This window comes from Phyllobates terribilis, unplaced genomic scaffold, assembly GCF_046119375.1.
Source record: "Phyllobates terribilis strain yellow unplaced genomic scaffold, ASM4611937v1 Scaffold_1__5_contigs__length_1240528914, whole genome shotgun sequence".
Lineage (NCBI taxonomy): Eukaryota > Metazoa > Chordata > Amphibia > Anura > Dendrobatidae > Phyllobates > Phyllobates terribilis.
The window spans coordinates 359,105,879-359,127,204 of record NW_027362761.1 but is presented as its reverse complement, the minus strand read 5'-3'; the positions used below and the strand labels follow the sequence as shown (position 1 = coordinate 359,127,204).

General features: G+C 41.1%; 1 protein-coding gene across 9 annotated transcripts in view; it reads right to left on the bottom strand.

Moving 5' to 3' along the window:
- CLIP1 (CAP-Gly domain containing linker protein 1) overlaps positions 1 to 21,326 on the bottom strand; it is a 121,783-nt gene that overhangs the window by 63,245 nt on the left and 37,212 nt on the right. For 5 of the 9 annotated variants that reach the window (XM_073676241.1, XM_073676242.1, XM_073676243.1 and 2 more), the window contains exons 6-10: positions 20,611 to 20,808; positions 9,142 to 9,245; positions 7,626 to 7,686; positions 4,415 to 4,519; positions 1,107 to 1,826 (exon numbers count right to left, since the gene is read on the bottom strand). In XM_073676241.1, coding sequence (XP_073532342.1) covers positions 1,107 to 1,826; positions 4,415 to 4,519; positions 7,626 to 7,686; positions 9,142 to 9,245; positions 20,611 to 20,808 — 1,188 coding nt within the window. Of the gene's footprint in view, positions 1 to 1,106; positions 1,827 to 3,146; positions 3,174 to 4,414; positions 4,520 to 7,625; positions 7,687 to 9,141; positions 9,246 to 20,610; positions 20,809 to 21,326 lie in introns of all 9 variants that reach the window. The other 4 variants (XM_073676245.1, XM_073676247.1, XM_073676246.1 and 1 more) reach the window with 2 other exon arrangements.

The window sequence follows — 21,326 nt, the reverse complement described above, 5'->3', positions numbered from 1 at the left end:
CCATTGATTGCTGGAATGATGACGGTGCTGAATGCGAGTATTATTTTTATTTTATATGGGGGAATACAGCATTTAAGAAGTGGCTGTACACTACTTTTGTTAAACTGTGTTAAACTATTGCAGCACTTGTAATCTCATCACTTGGGCAGGCTTTATATACTATAATTTTTCATAGCTGCAAATACAGTATTTTTGAAAATAGTTATGACAGTCATAACATGCAATTCAAAATGTGGACTGAATATTTCCTGCAAGCAGCGTACTTTCAAACATATTCTTTATTCTGAAGCATGACTAGTATTTGTGGGTTTTGGTTCAAGGTCACAACCAATGTCTTGCGCTCACATAATGTTAGTAATACACACAGATGAACATTGGCTGAACCCTCAAACCTTGGCAAGATCAGGCGACCGTTTAAATCTATATCGGGGTGTCTCCCTACTCTCACTTAAGAGCAAACGTCAAAAGGAAGATAAGCTGCCACCAGAGGGGCCTTAACTTTCATGTCTCTCCTACGCTGATAATTTTACATCTCTAGGTTTGTTGGGTCAATGTAATTGAGAAACAATAAAATAAAAATTTAAAAGAAAAAAAAAAATCAAACTTAAAAAGAGGATGGATGGCACAAACCCTATTTTCTGAAAGCAATTCACGTTCAAGGTTTTTAACTTGCCCTTCAGCTGCCTCAAGTCTCGACTTAAAAGGGGTTGTCTCCTTTTAATTCTTCCCACATCGCTGCGTCACTGCCACTGCCCGAATTCTATTGACTGGTTACGGTGGTGATGTCATGCCAACAACACTGCAGCCAATCGCACTGCTCAGCTGCTCGTGCTGTCTACAACGGCTGAGCCACCAAGTTCAGTGATTGGTTGCAGCACTGTCTGCTTGACGGCACTGCTAAAGATCATCAACAGAAAGCAGGCAGCGGTGGATACGTAGCGCTGGATCCAGGAAAGGCACGTAAAAGCTCAGTTTGTTATTATACATATCCCTGACCCTGTGGGTAAAAACAGTTGTGTTAGTTTTATAGCATCCTTTACTTGGGATCTTAGCCTATCAATTATACTCTCTTGCACTATAAATAGCAAGGTCTCCAGCTCCTTTACCTTAATCTCTGCATCATGGAGCTTATTTAACGTGTCCTCCATTTCTATTAAGTGTTGCTCCTCTGTAGCGTCCAGTTTAGATTTTAGGTTCTCAAATTTAGATTCTCTTTCTTCAGAATATCCTTGCAGTTTGGACTTTAAAGCTTCTATTTCTTTAAAGTGATCAGCATGCTCTGCTTCTTGCCTAGATTTCAGAAATTCAGTCTCTTTTTGATGTTCTAACTTGAGGTTCTCAATGTGGGCTTTCAGCTCAATCAAAGCAGAGGTTTCCATATTTGCGCCTTTACTAAAGGAAACAGTCAGTTCTTCCATGGCTTGCTGATGCGAACTGATGGCGGAGTCTAGTCTTGACTTCCACAGTTCTATTACGTCTGCATTCTCCTTGTTGGCATGACTGAGCTTTACTTTTAAAGTTTCATTGTCTTTGGATAGCTTTTCTACAGATGCTTTCAGTGATCCCAACTCTCTCTCGTAATCAATCTCGGTACTTTCAAATTTGCCTTTCAGAGACTGAATTTCTTGTTCATGTTTTTTGCCTAGTGTGGATATATTCTCCTGCAAAGAACTGATTTCTTGCAACAGTGATAGTGATGCATCTACATCACTAGACTGCTTGTGAGACTCTACGAGCTTCTGACGCATGTCTGTGACTTCTTTTGTTTTCAGGGCCAAATCCTTTTCTAGTTCCATAATGCGAGACTTTTCAGAAACAGTTGCTACCTGTGTTCATAAACCAATATAGGGAGAGACAATAAGAAAATACAAATATCTATGAATTGGAGAAAAGTCAGAATAAAGAAAAAAAATATTTGATTGACTAGAAATAACTATTAATGAAATGCAACCCCTTCCACTCCAATAAGTTAAAATCTGTACCTTAAAAAAAAAAAAAAAGTAAAATGTTAACTTTTTTTTTTTTTAATATCAACTATTAAAACAATTAATATTAGCTCATACTTATGAGCTTTGGTTTGATTGGCTCTAGTTCATGGGCCCAAAAAAAAAAAATCTGTAGGATGGCTGTAGAACGTTTAAGAGACTCAAAATTTATACTGCAGTCAATAAACCTGAAAACAGAAGAGCACATTTCTCACAAGTTTGCCATAACCATATGCAATTTCAGTGGTACACGACACTAGGAAAGAATGTTATTCCAATCACTTAACACTGCACCAAGGCACAACAAGTTATAGCACCTTATTCCAGACACCAAATACATAAATCCAAGAACCAGAAACACTGCAGTGAAAAACAAGTGATATTTCATGCTGCACTAAGCATTTACACTTTCTAAAAACATATCCAAATATGCTCTCACATCCTACAGTTCCCCAACTTCATAAATAATGTCCTAAAAATAAAAGCCAATTGTTAAAGAGCAATTGTCACTTGTTGAAAAAAAAAACAGTTCCGCAAGTATCTTGTAAAAATCTCCAAGCTCCCCCGATTTTGCAGCTCTTTTCCAGCTTTGTGATACATTGCAGAGCTTTTCAGATTTATTGTTTTTTGGGGTGCGTTATGTGAAATCTCTGCTGACAGGCCAACTGAGCGTTTCTTCAGTCTTCTTTGGCGGCATGTGCTTTCACCCCTACTTCCAAGATGCTGCCAATCACATCTCGGCAGCCTATCTAGGAGAGAGGGGCTGAAAGCACAGGCTTCCAAGAAGAAATTTCACATAATGCAATCCAAAAGCAACAAACGTGAATATGATTGCAATGGAATGACGCAGAGCAAAATGGAAACCGCAGCAGAATCAACGGTGCTTAGAGATTCTTACAAGTATCTAACCCAATTTTTTTTTTGAGCAAGTGACATGTCTTTTTAAGCTCTTCATAAGGTGTACCCGACGTAACTATTAGTATACAAACATCTACAACCAGACACTTGCATGCATAATTAATAGTTCTGCACTTACAAATATCGCCCAAGCCAACATTGTTAAGAATAAATATTAGTATTTCCTACCACCACAAGCAAGGTCAGCAGTTCCAGCAAACAAAAGACATCAACACAACCCCTTGCTTTTACAGGAATACTTACTTTTAAGGAATCTGGCCTTGTTTTGGCCTGTAAATAACAAGAAATGTCAGATCTTTTTACTTCCCCATCACCAGAATTACATTTTGTATTCCCAGCAGTTCATGTTTCCAGGTTTTCTTTCAGGTGACCGGAATATTTTAACAATCCAGCATGTAGGACTTTATCTGCACTCTCGGAGCATTAACGTTGGAAACATTCATTGTAATGCAGCAAAATAAAATGGACCTATCCACTGCCATCTGAAATAACCACCAAAATCCTCCAACGACGCAGAAAAAAAATAGTTTACTGATGAAAGCATGGACAGTAGCGTTACACTACCTCGTTCACAATAAACAAAGGAAATCAATCCACCATAGTACTTAAGAGCCAAATATTAGATATTGGGTTTACGGATATTAGTAAAATCTATGCTGCATTCAGCCATTTGGGGTGAAAAAGCAAAATGTCCAAAATATGCACAAGCAAAGAATAGCAAGTAAAGAAACACTCAAAGAATCACACACTCCTGTAGATCAAGCCACATTTAATATCACTAAAGTTAAGCAAAAAGATTCTGGCTGCGGTTGTACACTTCTGTGGCCAACATCCTGTATCTAGTAAATGCAAGAGGAGCCAGGAAGTCGAGTGTAGAAGTGAAGACTGCCCTGGTCAAGATACCATGAAGGATCAGACTGAACAACCAGGGCAGCACTATTCTTTTTACTCATCTCTACTTATCAGCTTTATTCATACAAAGCAAGTATTGGATTGGCACAAGACCAAACCTTCATGTTAAATAAGTCCTATGAGGATTTGTGACTATTAAAGGGAGCCAAAAGGCTTCTAGATCTTTATACTTAAGAAATGTAAAGTTAAAGTTTAAAACAAATATTAAATTTACAATTGGCAAAATATAATCCTAGCCTACAATGAAATCATAAACTTTATATTTCAGTCTGTAAAACTATTAACTACAGATTACATTTTTTTTTTAATGACTAACTGTAACATACAGTTAATAAGACATAATGAGAGATTATAGGTATGACACATGAAAGCCAAATTATCTATTTTCTTGGTAAAGTGGAATATATTTTTAGTGATGAAACTAGAGTTGACTATCCTTTACTATGTGGATACCAGAGAAAGCAATACAGGTTCCCTTGCATTATGTAAAGACCAAAAGCTAAAATGGTGTCTTCTCACTCAGTTTTTACTGCAGGTGGACATATCCAATAAAGTGTAGTGTACTGGGAGAGTTTCCATGAAATATTGAAAACCATTACCCTAGTATCTTCTAACTCTCTCTGAAGTTTGTCAGCTTTGGTCTTTTCAAAGAGCAGGCTCTGTTCAAGCTCCTTAATGCGGGCATGCTCCAGTTTGGTCTGCGTCTGTTAGTAAAAAGGGAGAGGAAGAGAACACAACAGTGCCACCATCACATGCCAGCACGAGAGGAAGGAGCCACATGCAGGCCGTGCTCCGGAATCATCGGACCATAGAAAAGCAAAGAAGATGCAGTGGGAAAAAATAACAGGAGAGGAGGGGATGACAAGATGAGGCTTGGGTGATGGTGATTGACACGAAAGTGGGAAGAGATTGATGGTGAAAGACAAAAAAAGAAAGGCAATAAGTAGAAATGTAAGATAGGTGCATGCAGCAAGTAGAATTACGGTTTTCCAGAACATAAAAGCATTAATTTAGAAAGTTAGCAATTCTGCAATGTTTAAAACCTTTATTGAAATTCTTCAGAAATTAGCTTTTTTTTTTTTTTTAAATCTTTCAAGAGGAAAATAGTTCAGAAAGACTGATTTATTGTATTAATTTAGGGTTATGTTTTTGTTTTTGTTTTTTTGTTTTAAGAGTACGTATTGATCTCCCATCGGACCATATAAATGGGAAACATTCACTGAAAAGATCTTTCTGTCTTAGGTGAAGTGCTTGGTTGAACGGTTTGCTTGATGCCGTTGGAAGCAGGCATCTGCCAGATCTTTTTGGCGTCCAATAGAAGGTTTGTTATGTATAAAAAGCATTATGCGAGGTACTCTTAAAAGATTTATATATAGTGGACTTAGGAACAGTTTCTACGATTTAAGTATTTAAATGGTTTCATACCACAATTAAATGTATTTTTTTTATTTTATTCCAAGAGGGGTAAATCTAAAACACTGACTAGTAATATTTTAATGAAAATTAAAGGGGGCCCGTCAGCTTCATTTTCCATTCTCCTTTCCACCAAAAGGAAACCACGAACTCCATGCAGATGTTGTCCTTGGTGGAATTTGAACTCCGGACTCTAGGACTGCAAGTCTACAGTGCGAACTCCTAAGCCATCAGGCTGCCCAGGTTATAGGTTCAACTATATGGATTTATGTCTACTTTGAACCTTAAAAGGAAAGCCATCAGCAGGTTTTTGCTATGTACTCTGAAGACAACAGGAGAAAGAGGCTGAAACACAGAATTCAGGGATCTGTCACTTGTCAAAGTGCATGTTGTTTACTAACTGTGAAGGATGTATCCCTAAGATTAACATTGCCAGACTAGTCCCCCACCCCTCCTGTAATGAGCACTAGTGATGAGCGAGTATGTTCTGTTAACTCTTTCGGCGAGTATGCTCGGGTGCTATGTTTTAGTCACTCCGTGCTCATGATTTGCGACTGTTTGACAGCTTTAATACATGTGAGGAATGCCTAAGAAATAGGCATTCCTCACATGTATTAAAGCTGTCAAACAGTCCCAAATCATGAGCACAGAGTGACTAAAACATAACACCCTAGCACGCTGAAGAAACCCGGAAAACACCCGAGAATGCTCGTAAATCTCGAGTAACGAGCATGCTAGCTCATCACTAGTAAGCACCTCACTGTCTATGGACTTTGCACATACAGAGCCTGGTGTGGACGGGGTTAGCTTTCTCAGCTCTGCTTCACTCTAAATCTAAAAGCTCTGATTGTGTGAGAACGACTGCACCCAGTAATCTAAGTGACACATCAATGGATTCAGGGTCTCTTTGCCTACATCATGCTGCTCTCAGATAAGGTAGCAAAAACCTGCTGACAGATTCCCTTTAAAAAATATTACACTAATTATTTATACAACCTGTGATAGTGAAAAATAAATAAATAAATAAATGTATATATTCTAAAATACAAAAACCTGATTAATTTTCAAGAAACAATTAACCTGTACAGTAGTGTCTTTGGTTGACAATGGAAAATGAAGTTGACAGGTTCCCCATTAATCAAATAGAGTTGGTGGTGTTTGTAGACAAAGCATGAAATGGAACAGCTCTGTTTAGTTAGGCTTGTACCAAATATATTAATATATTTAATGTATACATATTTCAATTAATTTGAAATATATTGATAGTCAAAAGAGTACCCAAGAAATCATTAGAAAATGTGTGCACATTTCATTGTGAATGTTGAGGCTCTTTATCATAAGTAAAAATACTGAATGTGCTGGCTTAAAATGTAATTTAAGGGGCCCCTTGTTTTACTACTACAAGGGGTTCAAATTTTTCAAGATATTTTCAGTGCTAATTGGATTCACAGTACATTATAGTAGGCCAATTTGTAAAATACAGATTATGGGCACATTCTACCAACATATATTTAGCTGTCAAATACACTGTGCTCAAATTATTTTTAAGTATATTTTAGTATATTTTCAAGATTTCTCATTTTATAAAAGCAGCATGCACCAGTGAATTAAAGCTGGAGTTTTAAAAAGCAGTTATTAGTGTGTAGGGTTATATATGTAAAATAGTCTTCCTCAGTTTACTTGCTCTGACCGATATGTTTGACGAATATTTTCACAATTTATTCCTAGTCCTTTCCACTTAACTGAATTGTGAAGACAATTAAACAAAGGGGAAAACATGATACATGAGATTTCAACATGTAAAAAAGAAAATAATAATGTGAACTTAAATGCTGAAATGTAAATTCATGGAATTGATAAATACAAGCAATTAACATGGTCATAAACAGTTTTTAATAAAAACTGGCTAATTTAGAATTTGATAGAGTAAGGCTACATTTCATCTGACTTTGGTTAACTAAATTAGCATTTCTCAAAGAAAGCAAAAAAGAAAAGAAAATAGTCATATTTTCAAATTCAATGCTGTATTCATGCTTAGAAAACTGGAGATGACTTGAAAGCCAGAATATCTATTTGGGGGTTACATGAAATTAACCACTTTTACTTCACCTCCAGTTTTGCAAGCATCAAAAATTTTATTGAGTTTGATTTCAGATTGTGAAAAAGCAACAGCAAGCAAAAGGCATTACCAATCAGTAAAGATGATGGAACTATTGGGTTTATATTTTTGGAAGGTTTTGGACTACTCTAATGTGGAAAACCACATTATTATTAAATATAGTTTTCTCCATCACAATCTACTTCACGTGCCCTGTATTTGTACAATAGATACATTTAAAGAAGTCACGGTTGCTATATAGAATCCTAGAAGTATTCTTTTTTTTTTTTTTTTTTTACCTCCAAATCTCCCTTGGTAATGGACTCTTCTTCAACACGGAATTGGAGATCTTCTACTTTTCTAAAAAATTAAAATACATTTATGGGACTTTAACAATTCTGGACAATTAAGGTAAGAGAAGAGCATAAGAATACTGAACTTCGCTTTTCACATAAATGGAGAATAAAACCTTACACAATTTAATCAATAAACAATAAGTAATTTGTGGATTTAGGACACGTGCATTCGTTGAATTTTTGGTCAGTTTTTTACCCCGGTATTTGTAAACCAAAATCAGGAGTGGAACAATCAAAGGAAAAGTATAATAGAAACACGTCACCACTTCTGCATTTTTTCCCACTCCTGGTTTTGGCTTACAAATACGGACGTAAACTCAACGTGTGCACGAGGCCCTAGGGTTTTAGTTACATAGGTTTCATTAACAATTCCAGGAGCAACTATACATGTTTCATCTCTACAGCCGCTTTCTTTCCAAGCTAAATAAGTCCAACATGTTCACACTCATTGTTTTACATCTTACAGCCCATTTACTAAGTTATGCGCTAACCTTTAAATCATTCATGAAAACCGTCTTAACGGACATCCTGTCTTTTATGCCTGTAGCAAATGCATCAATTTCTTTGAAAAATAAAAGCTTTGCTTTGACTGCTTAACATAGGAACAAAGACATATATATGTATACATCAAGAGTTACTAAGCCAAGTCCTGACATCTTTAGATTTAGGCTAGGGTTATACAACAGCAATTCTCAGACAAGTCACGCAACCAAAAACATTTCTGCAACTTGTCTGAGACTTGCTGTCACACAACTACTTTACAGCTGCAATTTTGCTGTGTAGCAGTAGGTTGCAAGCCGCGATGTGCCACCAAAAGGAAATCATTAGATGCAATATTGCAATGAAACATCGCAAACTCAATGTCCCACGACACTTGTCACATAGTAACCCTTGCCTTTTACATAACATCATTCTAGCTCAAGATGGACCCTGATTAACCTCTTCCTGCTGTTCATTAAGGGGAGCACAGAAAATGGATGCAGAAAAGCAGGTACATAAACATGGGTATTTCTATGCTAAATACAAATAAAAAATTTTTTAAAAAAAGGGCCCAATTCATGAAAGCTTTTATAATCGCCAGTATTATGGCATAAAAAAAAAAGTTTGAAAAGTCACAAATTATTGGCGCAACTCGAGGCTGCAGTAAAATTTTGTGAATTTTGGCATTCTCACACCATTTTTGCCCAGCTCAGGCAAAATGGATGGAGCTGGGGCAGGGATATAGTGACCGATGCCCGTCAAATTCATGAGGAGCGGGAATGTCCACTACGCAACAAAACTTGCTCCAGAAGTGACTGTAGTAGAATTTGTGGCGAAAAGCACGCCTCTACATGAATCAGGAGCATTGACACCATCACATCATCCGAAGACTCGCATGCATAACGTTGGAATTCATGAATTGGGCCCAAAGTATTTAAAATGTCAGCAGCGAGACAGTAAACTAACACGTAAATGATACCTCTTTTCTTCCTCTAGTTGGTTTAGAAATTCAACTTTTTCTCTGTCGGCAGCTTCTACCATAGCACGCAACTGATCCATTTTACCCTCCATTTCCATCACGTACTGAAGAAAAATTGTAAAAAATGAAATACATGATATAGCTAAAACAGAGTACATTAATTCACATTTAAACAAAAAATAAAAAAAAATAAAAAAAAAACGTTACCCCTTCCTGATTGGGCGATTTTCCATTTTTGCTCTTTCCTTCTCCTCTTCCAAGAGCCATAACCATTAAATTTGACATAGGAGGGCTTGTTTTTTACAAGGACGAGTTGTAGTTTTGATTGACACCGTTAATTTACCAATGTACTGGAAAATAGTAAAACTTTTTCTCCACTCATGGTTATTGGTTGGGTGAAGCCATTTATTGTCAAACTACTGTGTTTTCTCTTTTTAAATCTTAATGACAACCAAAACCATCCAAGTGACTCTGATCAAAAGTTCACATACCCTAGTTCTTAATACCGTGTATTGCCCCTTCTAACATCAATGACAGCTTGAAGTCTTTTGTGGTAGTTGTGGATGAGGTTTTTTATTTTTTCAAATGGTAAAGCTGCCCATTCTTCTTGGCAAAAAGCCTCCAGTTCCTGTAAATTCCTGGGCTGTCTAGCATGAACTGCGCGCTTGAGATCTCCCCAGAGTGGCTCAATCATATTGAGGTCAGGAGACTGAGATGGCCACTCCAGAACCTTCACTTTGTTCTGCTGTAGCCAATGACACGTCGACTTGGCCTTGTGTTTTGGATCGTTGTCATGTTGGAACATCCAAGTACGTCCTATGCGCAGCTTCCAGGCTGATGAGTGCAAATTTGCCCCCAGTATTTGCTGATAATGTGATGCATTCATCTTTCCTTCAACTTTCACCAAGTTTCCTGTGCCTTTGTAGCTCACACATCCCCAAAACATCAGTAATCCACCTCCATGCTTTACTGTAGGAATGGTGTTCCTTTCATCATAGGCCTTGTTGACCTCTCTCCAAATGTAACGTTTATCGTTGTGGCCAAAAAGTTAAATTTTGGTCTCACCACTCCAAATTACCTTGTTCCAGAAGTTTTGAGGCTTGTCTCTGTGCTGTTTGGCATATTGTAGGCAAGATACTTTGTGGCATTTGCACAGTAATTGCTTTCTTCTGGCGACTCGAACATGCAGCCCATTTTTTTCAAGTGCCTCCTTATTGTGCATCTTGAAACAGCCACACCGCTAGTTTTCAGAGAGTCCTGAATTTCAGCTGATTTTATTTTTGGGTTTTGAATTGCATCCCGAACAATTTTCCTGGCAGTTGTGGACGAAAGAGATTAGTTACTTACCGGTAACGGGATTTCTCGGAGACCATGACAGCACCACGAGAGAGGGAATCCGCCCACCAAGGACAGGAAACCTACAGGCCCGGTTAGTAGACATAGCAACATAATCATGAAACAAACAGTATATACATTTTCTTACAACACCAATGTGTGAGAATAAAGAATGAAAACAGATAAGAAGTGCTCCCAAAAAGGGGTGAAGGGAGGGAATATAAGGGTGCTGTCATGGTCTCCGAGAAATCCAGTTACCGGTAAGTAACTAATCGCTTTATCGGTCGACCATGACAGCACCACGAGAGAATTGCAGAGATGAAGATTCTAGGGAGGGACCACCGCTTGGAGCACCCTTCTCCCAAATGTGAGGTCAGACAAAGCACCCAGATCTAGTCTATAGTGCTTATAGAAGGTAGATGGAGAAGACCAGGTAGCTGCCTTACATATATCCTCCATCGAGACGCCAGACCTCTCTGCCCATGAGGTTGCCACCGCCCGGGTAGAGTGAGCTTTCAGGCCACGCGGTGCTTCTTCTCCGCTGGATACATAGGCTAGCGTAATGGCCTCCCTAATCCATCTAGCTATGGTGGATCTAGAGACCTTAAGCCCCTTCCTAACCCCCTGATAGGAGATAAACAGGGAACTATCTCTGCTAAAGGGCTGAGTGACAGCAAGGTACCTAACCACACACCTTCTCACATCTAAAGCATGGAAATCTGCTTCTATCTGATTACTAGGGTTCGGACAAAAAGAGGGTAATATTACTTCCTGAAGTCTATGAAACCGGGAAGCTACTTTAGGCAAGTATGCTGGATCTGCTCTAAGAATTATTCTGTCGTCCAGAACCTGGGTGAAGGGAGGGCCAGAGGACAGAGCCTGAATATCACCAATCCTCCTAGCAGATGTTAGGGCTACAAGAAGCGCTGTTTTGAGGGTAATAGATCTCAGGGATACAGAATCTATTGGTTCAAAGGGTGCCCCAGCTAACGCTTTCAGAACCAGGTTTAGGTCCCATGGAACGACATTAGTTTTTGTAACCGGCCTGGACCTACCTACTGCTTTTATAAAGAGGGAAATCCAATAGTTTTCTGCGAGGACACAGTTATAGAGGGCACCTAGTGCCGAAACTTGGACCTTCAAGGTGCTCGTTGGTAACCACAGCTCGAAGCCCCTTTGTAGGAACTCTAAAATCTTCTCAATTGGCGCTCCCTTATCCACTGAAGATTTAGAAAAAGATAAAAACTTGTTCCAAACTTTTGCATAAATTTTGGTAGTGACAGGCTTTCTACTATGTAATAAAGTAGATACTAGACTCTGGGAAAAACCTTTTAGTTCTAGCAGGGACCTCTCAAATTCCACGCCGTCAAGTGGAGGCCCGGAGCTCGAGGATGGAGCACTAGACCCTGGCTGAGGAGATCCGGAACTTCGGCAGGACCCAAGGGTCCGAGATGGACAAGTTCCTCAGGCATGAGAACCAGGGTCTTTTGGGCCAAAAGGGGGCGATCAAGAGGACCCTTGCCTTGTCCTCTCTGATCTTTCTTAGTACCATAGGCAGAAGGTTTAACGGTGAGAAGGCATAGGCCAGACTGAAGTTCCAAGGGATTTGGAGAGCGTCTACCGTCAGGGGCCTTTCTCTCGGATCTAGGGAGCAAAAAACCTTTGTCTTCCGGTTTTGTTTTGTGGCGAAGAGATCCACCACCGGAAGACCCCATTTCCGGACTAATAGGGAAAAAATGTCCTGTTTTAGTTCCCATTCGCCTTGCCTTAAAAAATGACGGCTTAAGAAGTCTGCCTTTGAATTTTCTTTCCCTTTGATGTGAAGGGCTGTTAAAGAGAGGAGATGGTGTTCCGAGATCTGAAAGAGATGATCCGCCACTCTCATTAGCGATCCAGCACGAGTACCCCCCTGATGGTTAATATAAGCTACTGCTATATTATTATCGGACAGGATCCTAATGTTCTTATTGTGAAGGAATGGCAAGAAATGATTAACAGCCCTATCAACTGCCAGTAGTTCCCTAGTATTAGAGGAAAGAGCTCTCTCCGCGTCCGACCAGAACCCCTGGGCAATCATATACCCCAAGTGAGCTCCCCATCCATGTAGACTCGCGTCAGTTGTAATTATTTCAGATATTCTGACCACCCAGGGAACTCCTCGAGACAAGTTTTCTAAATTCACCCACCACTGTAGAGAGTCAATAGACCGGGGAGATAGGAACATCCGTCTCTCCAAGTGCCCATGTAACGAGACCTCATTCTGTAGGACGTACCACTGTAAAACTCTGGAGTGGTATTGTGCCCACATTACCCCCGGCAGACAAGATATCAGGGTACCAAGTAAGGACATTGCAGCCCTAAGGGACATGACCGGGTTCGCAAGAGCACCTTCCACCAGCCTTTTGACCTTCTGTTTTTTGGCTTCTGGAAGGAAACACATCTGGAGGTCTGAGTCTAGCATGATACCTAGGAACTGCTATACTCTCGAAGGGACTACCCTGGATTTCTCCAGATTTAGGATCCAGCCCAGGCCTTCCAGAATAGAGGAGACCAATTTAAGATGGGAGAGACATTGAGAGGCTGAGTCTCCAATGATCAAAAAATCATCTAAGTAAGGGATAATTAACACATTATGTTCCCGTACATGAGCCATCACCTCCGCTATCACCTTCGTAAATATTCTAGGGGCTATAGCGAGACCGAATGGCAAGGCCGCAAATTGGAAATGTCTGATTTCATCCCCTATGACCAAGGCCACTCTAAGGTATTTTTGGAAGCTTCTGTGTATAGGTATATGGTAATATGCGTCCTTTAGATCCAATACTACCATGTGACAGCCTGAGAACAATAGTTTTATAGTAGACTTAATGGACTCCATTTTAAAGGTGGGAATTAACAAAAATTTATTCAGGGCCTTAAGGTTAACAATACACCTAAAGGATCCGTCAGGTTTAGTGACCAAAAACAACGGTGAGTAGAACCCCAGTCCCTTCTCTGCTATCGGGACCTCCACTAAGACGGCTTTATGGACCAGATTCAGGACCTCCACTTGTAGGGCCATCTGCTCCCGTGTTGAGGACCGGTTTGGGGTCAGGACGAATCTCCCACGAGGGACTCGCTGAAAGTCGAGTCTCAGGCCGGAACCTACCAGACCAAGGATCCAAGCCCAATAACCTCCCCCCTACCTGGGCCGCGAGTCATTGGCTCGGTTTTCGGGGGCCTTGGCTAGCAGAAGAGGATCCGAACAGGAGCCCTTTACCTTTCGGTCTACGGTCTTCCCCATTTATCCTGACCCTTCTGGCGCTTATTACGTAGAAACCTTCTTTTCTGAAAAGGACGTTTGTACGTGGGGGCAGATAGGTTAGGAAAGCCCTTTTTTGTGTCACTTGCTCTATCCAGTAGCTCATCCAGAACCGACCCAAAGAGATGTCCCCCTTCACAAGGGATAGCGCAGAGTCTTGTTCTCGCATGAATGTCCCCCAGCCAACATTTTAGCCACAAAGCTCTCCGGGCCCAGTTAGACATGGCGGCCGACCTTGCTGCTAATCTGACGGAATCTGCTGATGCGTCCGCCAGAAAGGCTGTCGTCCCCTGAAGAAGAGACATGTCCGCCAAGATTTCCTTCCTGGGGGAATTGTTTTTAAGATGGGCTTCCAGCTGGTCCAGCCAGATCATTAGGGACCTGGCGGTACAAGTAGCTGCCACCGCGGGTTTTAGGGCTCCAGCCGAAGTCTCCCAGGTCCCTCTAAGGAAAGAATCAGCCTTTCTATCCAGGGGGTCTTTAAGAGCTCCCATATCATCAAACGGAAGGGAGGAACTCTTAGAGGCTTTGGAAATGGCCACATCAATTTTGGGGGCTTTTTCCCAGGAGGAAGAGGCAGATTCCTCAAAGGGGTACTTCCTTTTGAAGAATGGAGGTAGAGCGCCCTTCCTTTCCGTTTTTTTCCATTCGCTAAGGATTAAGCCCTGGATTTTTTCGTTCAACGGAAAACTCCTTCTCTTCCTTTGACCCAGCCCCCCGAACATAACGTCCTGGACTGACTTCTCCTGCCTGGCCTCTGTTATGCCCATGGTGGACTGAACCATTTTAATCAATCTGTCCACTTCACCAAGGGGGAAGCAATTTTGTCCCACACCACTATCAGAGGAGGAAACAGAGGAAAAGTCTGCACTATCTGAATCCGACTCATAGGGAGAAGATAGGGGGTCATCCAAGACTAAGGGGATCTCACAGTCCGAGTTCATTTTCTCTTTAACCCTCTTGGAGAGGACCTTGTGAATCTCTGTTTTAACTAAGGTTTTTAAACCAGAAGCTAGAGCAGGACCCTCTTCTGCCAGTGTCTGGTTTATGCACAACTGACATAGCTTTTTAGGGTATCCGTCAGGAAGAAGAGACTTGCATAGCGCACACTGTATATGCTTTGCCTTGGCGGTACATTTCTTCCCCTGATAAAATATGGAAGGGGAGAAGGGATACCATATTACTAAGTGAACTTACTCGAAGATCACTTACCCAGGCGGCTCAGGAAGAAAAAGCAGCTGGTACCGGATTGGAGGAAGGACCCTTCTCAGCCGGGGGACCTTCCCTAGAGGCTGCAGATTCGTCCGTTCTACCAGACCTAGACCCCGAGCTCCGTTTTCCTGAGGACCAGCTACCAGGACCACGTGCGCGATGCATTTTTTGGGGCTCCCCAGACAGCCGCTGAGATGAAGACGGCGGCTGCTCAACCTGCTGCTGCTGCAACTGGACACCTTCAGACTCCATAATGAAAGAATGAAGCTTTGGGAAGCACTGAGCCATGTTACCTGATAGTTTAAATAGGTATTGACTCCTCCCCTCTAGCAGAGCATCAGCACACTTTTTCCTTTTTTTTTTTTTTTTTTTGAATTTCGCGCTCTTTTGCCGGCACATGAACGCCGAGTCGCGGTGACGTCATCGGGCCGCGACTTACCGATACCCGGAAGTACGCGCCGCACGAGCTTCGCGCGAGGACGCATGCTGTCAGCGCTCCCTCAGGTAAGCCGCGCTTTAGCGATGCACCGCGCTGCGTTCACCCAGGGCAGGGCGAGGGGACACAATCACCTTGGCCCTCACCCCCCCTCCCCATACTTACGGAGGGTGATGGTGGGCTGTCACCCCCACTCGGGATGCTGAACCCACCACACTTTTGGGGCTCAGCCAGGGCCTACACTCCCACGGGAGGCGCACCTGGCTTGAGGCAGAAAAGGGGATGCCACCCCAGACAGGGGCGCAGCCCCATTGCAAAAGGAACCTCCAGTGCTCAGGATGCTGTGCCTCTCCCATATAGGGGCGCACGAGCATAGGCCAACGCTGGAGCTGCCGTCCCCAGACAGGGGCGCAGGATCGACAGCCGTCGCCATCCACGTTCTTTCGCCTGCGACCGGCTTCCTCCATCAAGGACAGGAAACCAAACTGAGGCGAGAGGGAGGGCCGACCCCTTTTAAGCATGTAGGTTTCCTGTCCTTGGTGGGCGGATTCCCTCTCTAGTGGTGCTGTCATGGTCGACCAATAAATATTTGTTTGTCTACCTGACCGTGGTTTGGTTTTCACAGAGCCCCTGATTTTCAATTTGTTAATCACAGTTTGAACGCTGCATTATCAATTCCTTGGATATTTTTTTTGTATCCTCTTCCTGTGTTATACAGTTCAACTAACTTTTCCCGTAGATCCGTTGACAATTCTTTTGCTTTCCCCACGACTCACAATCCAAAAACGTCAGTGGCTGGATGAAAGATGCAAGAGTCTGTCTGGATCCCAGAAACTCACTCAGCTTTTATGCACACACACTGATTGCAAGCAAACAGGTCACAGGTGAGGATGTTACCTTTAGTAGCTATTCAAACCCATTTGTATCAAATTCTGTGCATTTTATCAGGCCAAAGTCACCAGGGTATGTGAACTTTTGATCAGGGTCATTTGGATGTCTTTGATTGTTATTAAGATTTAAAAAGAGAAAACATAGTAGTTTGACAATAAATGGCTTCACCCAATCAATAACCATGAGTGGAGAAAAAGTTTTTTTGTTATCATTCATATTCTCTGAAACAAGGCCAAGAAAGGAAAAATTCTGCCAGGGTATGTAAACTTTTGAGCACAACTGTATATCTATATAGATATTTCTATATAGTTATATAGAGAGAGATCTCTCTAGATATACATCTATTAAGAGATATATATCTACAATGGGGGAAATAAGTATTTGATCCCTTGCTGTTTTTGTAGGCTTGCCCACTGACAAAGACATGAACAGTCTATAATTTTAAGGGTAGGTTAATTTTAACATTGAGAGATAGAATATCCAACAAAGCAATCAAGAAAATCACATTGTATAAATTAGATAAATTTGCATTTTGCAGTGAGAAATAAGTATTTGATCCCTCTGGCAAACAACACTTAATACTTGGTGGCAAAACCCTTGTTGGTAAGCACAGTAGTCAGATGTTTTTTGTAGTTGATGATGAGGTTTGCGCACATGAGCCACTCCTTTGTTGCCTTGGCTGTATGTTTTGGGTCATTGTCTTGGTGGAAGACCCAGCCATGACCCATCTTCAATGCTCTTACTGAGGGAAGGAGGTTGTTGGCTAAAATCTCAAGATACATGACCCCATCCATCTTCCCTTCAGTACGGTGCAGTCGTCCTGTCCCCTTTGCAGAAAAGCATCCCCAAAGTATAATGTTTCCCCCATCATGCTTCACGGTTGGGACGATGTTCTTAGGGCTGTACTCATCCTTCTTCTTCCTCGAAACACGGCAAGTTGAGTTAGTGCCAAAGAGCTCAATTTTTGTCTCATCTGACCACAGCACCTTCTCCCAATAACTCACAGAATCATCCAGGTGTTCATTGGCAAACTTCAGACGGGCCAGCACATGTGCCTTCTTGAGCAGGGGGACCTTGTGGGCACTGCAGGATTTTAAACCTTTAAGGCGTAATGTGTTAGTAATGGTTTTCTTGGTAACTGTGGTCCCAGCTGCCTGGAGATCATTAACAAGCTCCCCCCGTGTAGTTTTAGGCTGATCTCTCACCTTCATGATCAAGGATACCCCACGAGGTTAGATTTTGCATGGTGCCCGAGATCGATGTCGATTGACAGTCATTTTGTATTTCATCCATTTTCTTACTATTGCTTCAACAATTGTCTCCTTCTCACCCAGGGTCTTACTTATGGTTTTGTAGCCCATTTCAGCTTTGTGCAGGTCTATGATCTTGTCCCTGACATCCTTAGAAAGCTCTTTGGTCTTGCCCATGTTGAGTCTGACTGATTAATTGAGTCTGTGGACAGGAGTCTTTTATACAGGTGACTATGTAAGACAGCTGTCTTTAATGCAGGTAACGAGTTGAGTAGGAGTGTCTAACTTGTCTGTAGGAGCCAGAACTCATAATGGTTTGTAGGGGATCAAATACTTATTTCTCACTGCAAAATGCAAATACATTTATCTAGTTTATACAATGTGATTTTCTTGATTTTTTTTTTTGGGGGGGGGGGATATTCTATCTCTCAATGTTAAAATTAACCTACCCTTAAAATTATAGACTGTTAATGTTTTCCCACTGACAAAAACAGCAAGGGTTCAAATACTTATTTCCCCCACTGTATATAGACATAGGGATGGAAAAATTGTGTCACTATTTTTTTCTGTAATTTTTTTCACGTTTTCATCTTTTGGTTGACGGAGCCCTGCGAGAACTTGTTTTTCACGCCTGAACAGATGTTAATATTGGGGTAGATACAATATTTTGATCACCTATTGAATTTTTTGGAATTCGATCATTTCGATTTTATTCTGTTTTCCATTATGCGGTTTACAGATCAAATAAATGTTATATTTTGATACGCCAGACTTTTTATAGACCTGGAGATACCAAAATATTTCATACAAAATAGTCAGAACAGTGAAGTAAAGAAATAAATAAATAAGTGGCACTGCATTTGGAAACCACTCCAATACATTAAATGACACAATGGATATAATGTAATACGTTGGTGCTTAAAAGAAACCTGTCAGCAGGAATGTCCATGTTAAACTAAAGGTATAGGCAGAATGACGCTGTCATATTGATTTAATACATGCCTTTAGTGTAAAAATCTGCAACCTGGTTTTTGTTAATTCATCATGATAAATTTCGGTTTCCTCGGTGCTTTGGGGCCTTGTGAGCGGGACTGTGGGTAAAGTCTTCGGCTCAGAGGTCTCAGCCACGGCCCCTCCGCTGCCTCTGTTGCATTCATCATGATAATCATCATCATTCAATTAAATTTTGGGCTGGCGCTGTCTTAGCTGTTGGTGGCGCTCTCGCTGGTGGCAGTCTTCATGAAAATGGCACCAGTGCAGATTGACCTCCGGTGGTCTTCAGGAAAATGGCGCAGTTGGTGGCGCATGCGCAGAATGAGATCTCGGCTCGTCATTGAGCAGAGATCTCATTCTGTGCATGCGCCACCTCCGACGCCATTTTACTGAAGACTGCCGGAGTTCGATCTGTGCATGCGCCTGCTCCATGATCATGAAGACCGCCACCAGCGACAGCGTTGCCAACAACTAAGACTGCGCCAGCCCAAAATTTAAATGAATTCATAATGATGAATGCAACAGAGGCAGCGGAGGGGCCGAAGCAGAGCCCTCTGAGCCAAAGAACCTACCCGCAGTCCCGCCCCCAAGCACTGAGAAAACCGAAATTTATCAAAATGATATAACGAAAACCAAGCTGCAGGTTTTTTGATGAAAGGTATGTATTAAATCAGTATGACAGTGCCATTCTGCCCATACCTTTAGTTTACCATGGATGATCCTCATGACAGGTTCTCTTTAACACCATATCAAGCAAAGCACAGTCCATCAAATAGTATCCATAGAAGCAGAAAAAAGTGTTGAGTTGGGAATTATGGCTATTGCCCGTCTACATGTTTATATATGAAATAAAGTTTATATTTTACATTTTCGATGAGTGCCATACCTTTTTCTAATTCTATGGATACGAGGTATGAAATATGTTGGTAGGAAAGGAGAAGGCGATTGGAGCACGACTTGTTAATGCCGCCATCAGTGATTGACAGCAGCAATTAAGTAGTTCGCAGCATGCGGAGCTCAGCTTTACTCAGCTCACGGCTGTTAGAGGTAGATGATGGCTGAATAACACAGCCATCATCTGCTAGTAGTAATGCAGGCTCTGAGCCTGCTTTTATGATAGGGATCAGACATGTGGTGCTCCACACGTGCGTGTATTCCTAGGTGGGGGACAATTTTTCAGTTCAACATACTAAAGAATCCATCTACATTTTTTGTACAGCGTATTGTGACCACCCGGAACACACACATTCTATACACACCCTTGTGAATTAGACACAGGTCTATGGTTGCATAGCAATACCTGATCTATTTTTACAAGCATGAATTTGACTTAAATAGGCCTTTATTGGTAGAGATTGCATTAGAGTTCTTGGCTAGTGTAGGTGGAATTACTTTTACCCTGACATCACAAGGATTCCTTGTCCCTATGGATTTTATAGTGTATGTCTCTAACATATAGGTGTTATTTTCACTGTGACGGGGATCTAATTTTTTTATGATTGCTAATATTTATTTATTAAGTAGGGTATTTTTTGCTAAGTAAGCTTGTCAGTCTTGGAATACTCCTCATAAATTGATAGATTACCATTTAAAATAATGGAGAGCTCACTTATAAACATAACCTGCTTAAAAAGAGCATCTGTCTCCAAAAATACGGTAAGTGTTTAGATCATTCTGAGTACTGTAGAGCGACATTGAAAGATTGTTAAAAGCCATAAATGAAGCTTCTTTCACAAACAGATATTGCATACCTATTGTATATACAATTACCAACATGCTATTGTGAGTGAAATCAACTCTTTTGTATTACCTTTTGAACTCCAAACATTAGCAGGTATGATTATGAGCACCACTCGCACTATATACCGTACATATTATTTATACATATAATATACTAATTATATTCTCAGTTCACTGTAGCACCAAGTTCAACCCTCTGAATCCTGTGAAAGCAGCACCTAATTGAAGATCAGTATTATATACTTAAACCAAGAGTAAAAAGACAGTCTTGACAAATGCCGCTGCCACTAAATATATCGGAAAAAAGATACCTGGTCATGTCCATCTCGTATTACAGCTAACTCCTGCTCCACTTCTCCAACATGACTTGTAGCTTTTGCCACTTCAGCCCTCTCCATGTCCCTTTCTGCCAGAAGCTGCTCTATATGTTGCTGCTTTTCTTTCAGAGCCTCCTGGAGAGCTGTGGTACCGGATATTTTTCTTGCATATCTTGAGGAGGTTTCTGTTAACTGTATATTTTAAGTACATAAAGTAATGGTTTAATGTTAGCAGAATCAATTAATCCAAAGTAAAAATTATGTAAAAATTTGCACACAAAAAAGTTCGTTTAAAAAATAAAAAAAAAAAAAACCCTACAAAAAAGACCAACAGGAATGCTTTATAACAAATGACTAAAACGGTTTATTTGAAGAGTGTTAAATAAGTTGTCCGGAACTTTTACATTGATTATTGATGTCCTGTCCTTATAGTGGCTGCGGCAGGGATCTGCATATCTGCCCCCTATTGATTAGAATAGGGGGTTAATGTGCAGTAGTACAAGGGTGCAACCAGTATACTGTTGACGAAATGCTGTTGTGTTTCTTCAAAACTAAGTACATCCAGTTGACGCTGGCACAGGGTACACACCCACTGGTGTCACATCCCCACCGAAAAGATATTGATGACTTACCCTATGGTTATGCCATCAATAAAAATGTCCTAGACAACCCCTTTAAAGAGGTATTCCCATAAAGTGGTAACTCTAAAA